At 33.7% G+C, this 12,535-nt stretch overlaps 1 protein-coding gene across 8 annotated transcripts in view; it reads left to right on the top strand.

Annotated features, from left to right (window-relative positions):
* The window catches only part of REDIC1 (regulator of DNA class I crossover intermediates 1), a 172,892-nt gene that overhangs the window by 31,953 nt on the left and 128,404 nt on the right, over positions 1 to 12,535 (top strand). For 7 of the 8 annotated variants that reach the window (XR_011609238.1, XR_011609237.1, XR_011609239.1 and 4 more), the window contains one exon: positions 479 to 594. Coding sequence is in view for 5 of the 8 variants with exons in the window: in XM_071071892.1 (XP_070927993.1) it covers positions 479 to 594 (116 nt within the window). In the remaining 3 variants the exon portion in view is untranslated. The remainder of the gene's footprint in view (positions 1 to 478; positions 595 to 12,535) is intronic. The other variant, XM_011721917.3, reaches the window with a different exon arrangement.

Here is a 12,535-nt window from a genome sequence, read left to right as displayed (position 1 = left end):
ACAATAGTCTTCACACACTATCCCCCTTTTGAACTGAATAATGTTGATATTCAGAAAAATTAAAGTAGCAATCTAAAGTTACTCAATAAATGGAAGAACTGAGATAATTATAGCTCTTGTCTTGGGACACATTATTATTTTCTGTCAGAGAAATTTAACTTACAGTTATTCAAGATCCTCGTGTTCTGGGTGTTTTTTTTTTTCTTTTATTTTTATTTTTCAATTTGGAGAAAATGGTTAGCTTACCGTAGTATCAACTATGTTATTTTAACAATGACTCAAATACTGGTATTGACTTTTTTTGTTAGGAAAGTATTTATTTTGTTTTCAATAAGTAGTAAAATTACTTTCTTTTGGACTATTTTTACAATTTTAAAATATAAATGCAGTTCATTTACATGACATTTTATGGTAAATAATTTAAATTTTATATATGTACATTTACTATTTTGGCAGTTTCTTCAATTTTTTTTTTCAGCTCAGTAATGTTAACTGTTCTGATTCCTTGCTTTCCAAGTTAAATAAAAGTCAAGATGTTCTCAGTCCATCACATAAAACTACACAATTTGGGACATTATTTGAAAGATTAAACAGGTAAGCAAAGATGCTGAAGGAAATAAAGAAGCTGTAGCATTCTGTACTTTCACTTAGCAATTTGATTTTAATGGACACAAATATTTTTAGTTAAAAATATAAACAGTCCTAAGTAATACTTCTAGAAAAAAAATCACAAAGTAAAATGTATTATTAAATTAAAATAGTGTAAGTAATTATTTTATAACATGAACATCTACCTTTAATTTGTTTAAGTTTATTTTCTATTTTTTGAGAAGTCTCACTCTTTCACCCAGGCTGGAGTGCAGTGGCACAATTAGCTCACTGCAACCTACGCCTCCTAAGTTCAAGTGATTCTTGTGCCTTAGCACCATAGTAGCTGGGATTACAGGTGTGTGTCACCACAGCCAGTTGGCTAATTTTTGAATTTTTAGTAGAGATGGGGTTTCACCATGTTGTCCAGGCTGGTCTCAATCTTCTGGCCTCAAGTGATCTGCCCACTTAGCCTCCCAGAGTAATTTATTTAGTTTTAAAATTATTTTGGACAAAGGTATTTTGCACATTTTGTAATCTCCATGAATTACTGTTTTCTTTTTCTGCAAAAATCGTGATTTCTTTTTCACATTTGTGGTAGTTGAATAGAATCCCACTTTTATTTTCTAGATGTCTGTAGATACAGTACAGTAGTGCCACCTTATCCACAGGAGATACGTTCCAAAACGCCCAGTGGAATCCCGAAATTGCAGACAGTGCCAAATCCTATATATGCTATGTTTTTTTGTATGCATACATACCTATGGTAAAGTTTAATTTATGTTAGGGACAGTAATAGATTAACAACAGTAACTAATAATAGAACAATTATAATGATATACTGTTAAAAATTATAAGAGTGTGGTCTCTTCTCTTGGTCTCAAAGTATCTTACTATATAAACTGTACTTACCTATTTTTGGACTATAATTGACTGTGGGTTGTAGACCACGGAAAGCAGAAACTGCAGAAAGTGAAACTGTGGGTAATAGGGAATTCTGTGAACCCTAGTTTGTTGTTTTAAAATCTATTAAGCTTGTAAAACCAGTTTGACCCACTCCTGGTGATGTGATGAGAAACCTTGAATCTGTCATACTATCCTAGTTTCCTTATTTTGGTAAATGGCACCACTATTCACTCAGTTGCCAAAGCCAAAATAAAAGTTGTCCTTGATTCCTTCCTTTCCTTCAACTCTCAATATCCATTTCACCAAAAAGGTGTTGTCAATTCTGTATTTTAATAAACTTTAAAATTATCTACTTACATTTCTGTTTCTGTGGGTTCCATCCCAGTCTATGACATCATTCTTTCTTGCCTGGAGAGTTGTAATGCCACATAATAGTTCTTTTTTGTTCTGAGATACATTTTTTAAAAACAGTTTTATGAATGTACAATTGACATAAACTAAACTTATTTAACTATGATAATGAATATATGCACTTTAATAAATTTTGACAATGTCAAAGATAATGACACATGAACACATTTATTATGCCTGGTAGTTTATTTGGGTACCTTGGTAATCCCTTCTCTCTATTGCTTCACGTCCTTTACACCTATCCCGAAGCAACCACTGATCTGCTTTGTGTTGCTGTCTCAGCGTAATTATTTTGAAATTCATCTATGTTGGTTGTTGCCCATATCTATAGTTCATTCCTTTTTATTGCAGAGTAGTATTTCATTGTATGGACATAGCACAACGTATTCATTTACCTGTTCATGGGCATTTGGTGTTTCTCCCCAGTTTTTGGCTATTCCAAATATACCTGCTGTGACAGTTCATGTATAAGTCTTTGTTTTTACATATACTTCATTTCTCCTGGGTGCAAGTGGAATGACTGGATCATGTGTTAGCTGCATGTTTAAGTTTTACAAAAACTACCGAACTATTTTCCAGTGGTATTTGTATCATTTTATGTTCCCATCAACAATGTGTGAACATTGCAACACATCCTTGCCAACACTTGGTACAGTCAGTCTTTTAAAATTTAACCCATTCTAGTCAGTGTGTAGTAGTATCTCATGTTTTTAGTTTGCATTTCCCTAATGACTAATGATTTTGGCATCTTTTCATGTGCATGTTAGCCATTTGTGACTCTTTGGTGAAATGTTTACCCTTTTCATTTTATTACTGGTACCTTTTTGAAGTGCAAAAGGCTTAATTTGATGAAGTCCGACTTACTAATTTTTTCATTTATTAATTGTGCTTATGGTGTCAAAACCAACAAATCTTTGCCTAACCCAAGGTCATGAAGATTTTCTTCTGTTTTATACTTTTAGATCTTATATGTAGGTCTGTGTTTCATTTTGAGTTAGTTTTTATGTGTTGGGTGTGGTAAGGGTCTGAATCCATTATTTACATTTGTGGAAAAGAATATTCTTTCCTTGCTTAATTGCTTTGGCACCTTTGTCAGAAACCAATTGACTGTAAATATAAGGATTTTTTTTTTTTCTGGAATCTCAATTCTGTTCTGTTGCTTATGTTAGTAACAAACTGTCTTGGTTACTGTAGCTTTATTGCTAGTTTTGAAATCAAAGAAGTGTATTAGTCCAACATTTTTTTTTCAAAAATGTTTTGGCTCTTCTTAATCCTTTGCATTTCCATATAAATTTTAGGATCTGCTGGTCAGTTTCTGCAACAAAACCAAAAACCAGAAACCAAATCTATTTGGATTTTAAGAGATTATGTTGAATTTATAGATTAATTTTGATAGAATTGCTATCTATCTATAGCATAGTGAGTTTGCCAGTCCACAAGCATAAAATGTTTTTCCTCTTTCATCTTTTTTAACTTCTTCAATAATGTATTATGGTTTTCAGGATATAAATCTTGTTTCTTTCTTCCTAGTATTTTATTCTTTTTATGCTATTGTAAGTGGAATTACTTTCCCAATTTCATTTTGGATTATTCATTGGTAGTGTATATAAACACAATTGATTTTTGTATATGACTCTCATATCTTTTGACCTTGACAAATTCATTATTAGTTCTAGTAATAGTTGAGTAGGGTTTTTTTTAAATCATGGTGGAATATATTGTCCCTAAGTAAAGATATTTTTACCTCTCTCTTTTCAATCTGGATGCCTTCTTCTTCTTCCTTTTTTTTTTTTTTTTTCGTTTTGAACGTGATCTTAGCCAAAAGGCCAGGGAGCAATTTTGACTTCCCTTTCTTGCTTAACTTCGCTAACTAGAACCTCTAGTACAATGCTGAATAGCAGTGGCAAGAGGAGATGTGCTTATTCTTCTTAGTTTTAGGGAAAAAGCATTCAGTCTTTCACCAGTAAGTATGATGTTAGCTGTAGGTGTTTTTGTAAGCGTCCTTTATCAGGTTGTGAAAGTTCTCTTCTGTTTCTAGAGCATTGAGAGTTTTTATCATGAATTTTGTCAAGCGCTCCTTCCATGTCTCTTGAAATTATGATGTTGTTTTTTTTCCTTTAACCTGTTAATATATAATAATTTATTTTTAGGTGTCAAACCACCTTGTATTGATGGGGTAAAAACTGCTTGGTGTATAATGTTCTCCATATGTTGTTGTATTTGGTTTGCTAATATTTTATTAATGGTTTTTGTGTCTATATTTATGAAGAATATTTGTCTGAATTTTTTATTTCTTTGTGATTGTTTGACTTTGGTATCAGGGTAATACTGGCCTCATAGAATAAGTTGAAAGTGTTTCCTCCTGTTTTATGTAAGAATTTGTAGAGGATTGGTATTATTTATTTTCTAAGTTTTTCTTAGAATTCACCAGTGAAGCCATCTGCACGTGGACTTTTTTTAGTGAGAACATTTAATTACTAGTTCATTTTCTTTACTTGTTATGGTCTGTTCAGATTTTCTAGTTTGTTCTTGTGTCAGTTGTGGTAATTTGTGTTTTTCTAGGAATTTGTCCATTTCATCTGAGTTGCATGATTTGTTAGCATGAAGTTATTTATAGTATACCCTTGAAATCCTTTTAGTTTCTGTAAGGTTGGTGATTATATCACTTCTTTAATTCTAGATATGCACCCTCTCTCTTTTTTTCATGTTTAGTGTAGCTGGTGGAGGGAAGGGACAGCTCCAGGCTAAAACTCTATGGACACTTACTATTTCTACTAAGGCTCAGTAGTTTTCTTGAAGTACTGCTTCTCAGTACTTTGTGTGCCTTTGGTTACTTCACACATTCTGAAATGGTTGTTTTTGCACATTTTGTCTGGTTTTAACATTGCATTTTGTGGGAGAGTATTTGCCAAATTGCTCACTCTGTCATCCCGGAAGGTCCTGCGCCACATCAGGCTTTTTTTTTTTTTTTTCTTTTTCTAAGTTAAACTAACCTTATATTCCTGGGATAAATCTCACCTTTCGCAATATGTTACTCTTGTTATGTATTCTTGGTTTTGATTTGGTCACATTTTGTTAGGAAATTCATCAGTCTTCATGAAGAATATTATTTTGTAGGTTTCTTTTCTTATAATATCTTAGTCTGTTTTTGATCAGCATAATGCCAGTGTCATAGAATGAGCTGGGAAGTATTCCATCGTGTTTACTTTTCTGGAAGAATTTGTATAGAAAGCATACACAGTTATGTGCTGCATAACAATGTTCCAGTCAACAATGAACAGCATATATGGTCCCATAAGATTATAATGGAGCTGAAAAATTCCTACCATTTAGTGACATCGTAGCTGTTGTAATGTAGTAGCACAACTCATTACTCATGTGTTTGTGGTGATGCTGGTATTAACAAACCTGCCAGTCATATAAAAGCAGAGCATATACAATTATGTATAATATATAATAATTGATAATGGTAATAAATGACTTGTTAATGGTTTATGTATTTATTGTACTATTGTTATTTTAGAGTGTGCTCTTTCTATTTATTAAAAAAAAAAAGTTAATTGTAAAACAGGCTCGGCCGGGCGCGGTGGCTCAAGCCTGTAATCCCAGCACTTTGGGAGGCCGAGACGGGTGGATCACTAGGTCAGAAGATCGAGACCATCCTGGCTAACACGGTGAAACCCCGTCTCTACTAAAAAATACAAAAAACTAGCCGGGCGAGGTGGCGGGCGCCTGTAGTCCCAGCTACTCAGGAGGCTGAGGCAGGAGAATGGCCCGAACCCGGGAGGCGGAGCTTGCAGTGAGCTGAGATCCGGCCACTGCACTCCAGCCTGGGCGACAGAGCGAGACTCCGTCTCAAAACAAAACAAAACAAAAAAAAAACAACAAAAAAAAACAGGCTCAGGCAGGTCCTTCAGGAGATATTCCAGAAGAAGGCATTGTTATCATAAGAAATGACAGTTCCCTGCGAATCAGTGCCCCTGAAGACCTTCCAGTGGGACAAGATGGGGGAGTGAAAGACAGTGATATTGATGATCCTGACCCTGTATGGACCTAGGCTAATGTATGTTTATGTCCTAGTTTTTAACAAAAAAGGTTAAAAGTAAGGAAAACATTTTTTAAATAGAAAAAAGCTTATAGAATAAGGCTGTAAAAGAAAAAATTTTTTACAGCTGTACAATGTGTTTGTTTTAAGCTAAGTTGTTACAATAGAGTCAAAAAGTTTAAAAAATTAAAACATAAAGCTACAGTAAGATAAGATTAATTTATTATTGATGAAAGAAATTTTAAAAAATAAATTTAGTGAAGCGTAAGTGTAGAGTGTTTATAAAGTCTACAGTAGTGTATAGTAATGTTCTAGGCCTTCACATTCACTTACCACTCACTCACTGACTTACCCAAAACAACTTTCATCCTGCAAGCTCCATTCATGGTAAGTGTCCTTTGCAGATGTGCCTTTAAAAAAATTTTTATGCTGTATTTTTTTACTATACCTTTTCTATGTTTAGATACACAAATATCGTGTTACACTTGCCTACAATATTGTGCTGTAGGCAATTATAGTTTGTAGCCTAGGAACATTAGGCCATACTGTATAGCCTCGGTGTGTAATGGGCTATCCCATCTAGGTTTGTGTAAGTACATTCTATGATGTTGCCACAATGACAAAATTGCCTAACGACACATTTATCAAAATGTATCCTTGTTGTAAAGTGATACATGATTGTAATTTCTAACTTAAATTGTAAAGTTAATCAGTGAAGCCATGTGAGTACTGGTGTTCTTTTTTGTAGGAAGGATTTTTATTACAGTTTTAAGTTTTTACTAAACTCAGGGCTCGTCAATCAGATTATTTGTTATTGAGTGAGCTTTGGTAGTTTGTGTTATACAAAGAATGTATTTATTTTGTCTACCTTGTAGAATTTATTGACATAAGGTTGTTCATAACATTCTCTTATTATTTGTTTGAAATCTTTGCCATCTGTAGCACTGTCTTCTCTCTCATTAATGAGATTATTTTTCCCTAGTTATTCTCTATTTTTTTCTGACTATTCTGATTACAGCAATATCAGAATAGTCAGAAAAAAATTTATGTTCTCACAGAACATTTTTATGTTCTCACAAAATTATCTTTTAGTTTCACAATTCTTTTATTTTTCTATTTTTAAAAATTGAATTGAATTTTGCTTTTCTATTTATTTCCTTTTGTCTGCTTATTTTGCATTTAATTTTCTCTGCGTTTTCTAGTTTTTTTAAGTTAAGAGGTAAGGTCATTGATTTGAAACCATTCTTCTTTACTAATATACATATTTTAGGGCTATACATTTTCTACTAACTGCTGTTTCTGCTGTATCTTACAAATTTTGAAATACTATGTTTTCATTTTTATTCAGATCAAAATAGTTTTTTTTTTTTTTTTGTTTTTTTTTTTTTGAGACAATGTCTCGCTCTGTTGCTGAGACTGGAGTACAGTAGTGAGATGTTGGCTTGCTGCAACCTCTGCCCCCTAGGTTCAGGTGATTCTCCTGCCTCAACCTCTTAAGTAGCTGAGATTACAGGCACCTGCCACCATACCTGGCTAATTTAAAAAAATATTTTTAGTAGAGTTGGGATTTAGTAGAGATTGGTCTCGAACTCCTGACCTCAAGTGATCCACCTGCCTCAGCCTCCCAAAGTGCTGGGATTATAGGCTTGAGACACCGTGCCCAGCCTAGATCAAAATACATTCTAATCTTTCTTTGGATTTCTTTTTCAATCTGTAAGTTATTTAGAGATTTGGTGTTTGGTTCCCAGAAACTAAGACTTTCCCATTATCTTTTTGAATTAATTCCTTTGTGGACAAGGAACATACTTTGTATGATTTGATCATTACAAATTTATTGAGACTGGTACTATGGCTAAGAATATGGTTTACATTTAATATGATAATGTATATGTTTGGGTTTAAGTCTGTCCTCTTGCTATTTGTATTTTATCTGTCACTTTGCTTCTTTTTCTACTTTTATTTGATTTAAATATTTTTATGACTTCTTTTGATCTCTTTTTTTGTTTATTAGCTATAATTCTGTTTTATTATTGATTGCTTTAGACTTTATAGGATATATGTTAATGTATCACAGATTATCTTCAAGTTATAGCATGAAGTATAGTATAAGAATCTTAAAGTAGTATACTTTTTATTTCTTCTCTCCTTTGGCCTTCGTGTTATATTCACACATTTATTTATATGTATGTTATAAACCCCATAATGCATTGTTGTTTTGTTTTAAAGAAAGCTAAATAAGAAAATATGTTTCTTATATTTAAGCACAGTTATTATTTTTAGTGGTCTGCATTATTTTGTGTAGATCTAGATTTCCATCTGGTGTCATTTTCTTTTTGAAAGACTTAACATTTCTTATATCATAGATCTGCTGGTGATTAATGCTCTAATCTTTGTATATTTGCAAATCTTTATTTTGCTTCTGTTTTTGAAAGATGTCTTTTGTCTTGGTGTAGTTTCCAACTGAAAGTTTGCTGTCATTATCTTAATATCTGTACATATAATATAGTTTTTATCTTTTTTATGATTTTTCTATCATGATTTTTTAAACATTGATTTCTATTCTTTAAGATATTAATTTTTCTAGTTCTTGTGTTTGGGTTTTGTTGATCTTGGATTTGCGTACTTATTATTTTTATCAAATTTGAAATTTTTATAGCCATTATTTCTTCAAATATTGTTTCTGACTCCTTTCCTTTTCCTTGGGGGACTCAGATTGGTAATTAGTCTACTTGAAATCTCAGTTTACTGTTTTTTCCAGTGCTGTTTTTCCAGTCTTTTTTCTCTCATTGCTTTATTTTATGTAGATTATATTACTATATCTTCAAAATCCCTAATTGTATCTTCCATGTGGTCTTATCTGCTGGTAATCCTATCCAGTGTAATTTTCACCTCTAGAACTTTGATTTAGCTTTTCTTTTTTATCTTCCATGTATCTATTAAGCATGTTCAGTATTTCCTGTCTTCTTGAATACAGGAAATATAACTTTTAATGTCCTTGTTTATGAATTCCATTATTTTTGTCATTTCTTGATCTGTTTTTAAATAATTGATTTTGCTTCTCATTATAGATTTTCTCTTTTTTTGCATTTCTCGTAATTTTGTTGGATTCTATACATTGTGAATTTTTATCTTTATAACTGCTGGATATTTTTATTTTCCTACACATCATCCTGTAAATCGTTCAGGTACTTGGAAACACTATGATCTTATTGAGGCTTGCTTTTAAATTTTGTTAAGCAGAACAGTAAGCATTCAGTTTATAGCTAATTTTGCTGAACTGCTGAGGCAATACCCTTCTGAATACTTTCTTGATTCCCCTTGAATTATGAAATTTTCCACTCTAGAGGGTGGAAACAAAATTTTCCAGCCCTAGTGAGCTCCTGAGATAGTTCTGTTTTTCTCACCTTGGGTGGTTCTTTTCACAGCCTTTGGCAGTTACTTCACATGCATGTGCCGGTTAGTATTTAGTTGAACACTTGAGAAGAACACTCTGTGGCTCTCTGGAGGTCTTACTCTCTGAAACACTCTCCTTTATGGTACTCTAACTTTTAAACTCTATCCTCTGCAATCTCCCTGGATCCCCAGCTGTTTCCTCAACAAAGGGAGTCAGTTGGGCTCTGATTGGGTTCCCTTTCCGTGTTCTGTGGCTTGAATATTCTCTCCAGACAATAACCTAGGAACAATCACAGAGTTCTCCTCATTTGTTTTCTGTCTCTCAGGGATCATTATCTTGTTCACCTGGTCTCCCCTGACTGAAAACTGTTGTCTCATATTTTGTTCTGTTTTAAAAAAAATTTTTTTATTGATACATATTATTTAATATTGTACATATTAATGGGATACATGTGATATGTTGTTGCATGCATGGAATGTGTAATAATCAAGTCAGGGTATTTAGGATATCCATCACCACAACCATGGATCATTTCTATGTGTTGAGAACATTTTAAGTCCTCATCTTTAGCTATTTTGAAATGTACAACACATTTTTGTTAACTATAGCACCGTACTCTACTATCAAACATTAGAACTTATTCATTCTATTTATTATATATTTGTACCCATTAGATCTCCCTTCACACCCCCTCCCTTCCCCCCTGCACACATATCTACATCCTCCTCAGCTTCTGGTAACTATCATTCTACTCTACCCCCTGGAGATCAACTTTTTTAGCTCCCACATGTAAGTGAGTACATGTGCTATTTGTCTTTCTGTATCTGGCTTATTTCACTTCCTGTTCCATCCATGTTGCTGCAAATGACACGATTTTATTTTTTAATGGTTAGATAATACTCTCTTTTGTAAATTTAACATTTTTTGTTATCCGTTCATCTATCGAAGTATGCTTAGGTTGATTCCATATCTTTGCTATTGTGAATAGTGCTGTGATAAACATGGGGGTGCATATATTGTTTTGATTGACTGTTTTCATTTTCTTTGGATAAATAGCCAGTAGTGAGGTTGCTGGATCATACCGCCATTCTACTTTTAGTTTTTTGAGATGTCTCCACATTCTTTTCCATAATGACAATATTAATTTACATTCTCACCAACAGTGTATGAGAGTTCTCTTTTCTCCATGTCCTTACCAACATTTGTTATTTTTTTGTTTTTTGATAATAGCCATTCTAACTGAAATAAGATGATACCTTATTGTGATTTTGATTTGCATTTCCCTAATTACCAGTGATGTTGAGCATTTTTTTAAATATACCTTTTGGTCATTTGTATGTCTTCTTTTGAGAAGTGTCTATATCCTTTGCCCACTTTTTAATGGGATTGTTTGTTTTTTTCCTGTTTCATTTGAGTTTCTTGTATATGCTGGATACTAGTCCTTTGTCAGATTAATAATTTGCAAATATTTTCTTTCATTCAACAGGTTGTCTCTTCACGCTGATGATTGTTTCCTTTACTGTGAAGAAGCTTTTTAGTTTAATATAGTCCCACTTATCTATTTTTTTCTTCTTGTCTCTGCTTTTGAAGTCTAAGTCATAAAATCTTTGCCTAGACCATTGTCCTGGAGTGTTTCTTCTGTATTTTCTTCTAATAGTTTTATTGTTTCAAGCTATACATTTAAGTCTTTAATATTTTGAGTTGATTTTTGTATATGGTGAGAAGTAGTGGTCTAGTTTAATTCTTCCACATATGGATTTCTAGTGTACCCAGCACCATTTATTGAAGGTGTCCTTTTCCCAAGATATATTTGTGACACCTTTGTCAACAATCAGTTGGCTGTAAATATATGGGTTTACTTCTGGGTTCTCATTCTGTTCCATTGGTCCATGTCCCTGTTGTATCAATATCATGCTGTTTGGTTATTATAGCCTTGTAATATATTTTGAAGTTGGGTAGTGTGATACCTCCAGCTTTGTTCTTTTTGCTCAGGATTGCTTTGGCTACTTGGGCTCTTTATTGGTTCCATACAAATTTTAGGCTTGTTTTTCTATGTCTGTGAAAAATTGATTGATAGGGATTACATTGACTCTGTAGATTGCTTTGGGTAGTATGATTATTTTAACAATACTCATTATTCTAATCCAGGAGCATTGGGTGTCTTTCCATTTGTATCTTCTTTAATTTCTTTTATCAAAGATTTGTAGTTTCCCTTGTAGAGGCCTTTCACCTCCTTAGTTACATTTATTCCTAGGTATTTCATTTTCATATTTTGTAAGTATATAATGGTATTGCTTTCTTGATTTGTTTTTCAGCTAGTTCATTATTGATGTATACAAAATCTACTGATGTTTGTTAACTTTCTGTCCTGCAACTTTACTGAACTTATCAAATCTAAGAGGTTTTTTTTTTTTTTGTGGAGTCTAGGATTTTCTTTTCTTTTCTTTTTTTTTTTTTTTAGATGGAGACTTGCTCTGTCGCCCGGGCTGGAGTGCATTGGCCGGATCTCAGCTCACTCCAAGCTCCGCCTCCCGGGTTTACGCTGCCTCAGCCTCCGGAGTAGCTGGGACTACAGGCGCCCGCCTAATTTTTTGTATTTTTTTAGTAGAGATGGGGTTTCACCGTGTTAGCCAGGATGGTCTCGATCTCCTGACCTCGTGATCCGCCCATCTCGGCCTCCCAAAGTGCTGGGATTACAGGTTTGAGCCACCGCGCCCGGCCGAGTCTAGGATTTTCTTTTTTTTTCTTTTTTTTTTATTATTATTATGATTATACTTTAAGTTCTAGGGTACATGTGCATAACGTGCAGGTTTGTTACATATGTATACTTGTGCCATGTTGCTGTGCTGCACCCATCAACTCGTCAGCACCCAACAACTCGTCATTTACATCAGGTATAATTCCCAATGCAATCCCTCCCCCCTCCCCATGATAGGCCCCAGAGTGTGATGTCCCCCTTCCCGAGTCCAAGTGATCTCATTGTTCAGTTCCCACCTATGAGTGAGAACATGCAGTGTTTGGTTTTCTGTTCTTGTGATAGTTTGCTAAGAATGATGGTTTCCAGCTGCAGCCATGTCCCTACAAAGGACACAAACTCATCCTTTTTTATGGCTGCATAGTATTCCATGGTGTATATGTGCCACATTTTCTTAATCCAGTCTGTCACTGATGGACATTTGGGTTGATTCCAA

Source organism: Macaca nemestrina, chromosome 10 (genome assembly GCF_043159975.1).
Source record: "Macaca nemestrina isolate mMacNem1 chromosome 10, mMacNem.hap1, whole genome shotgun sequence".
Classification (NCBI taxonomy): Eukaryota; Metazoa; Chordata; class Mammalia; order Primates; family Cercopithecidae; genus Macaca; species Macaca nemestrina.
This window is presented reverse-complemented; position numbering and strand designations above follow the sequence as displayed.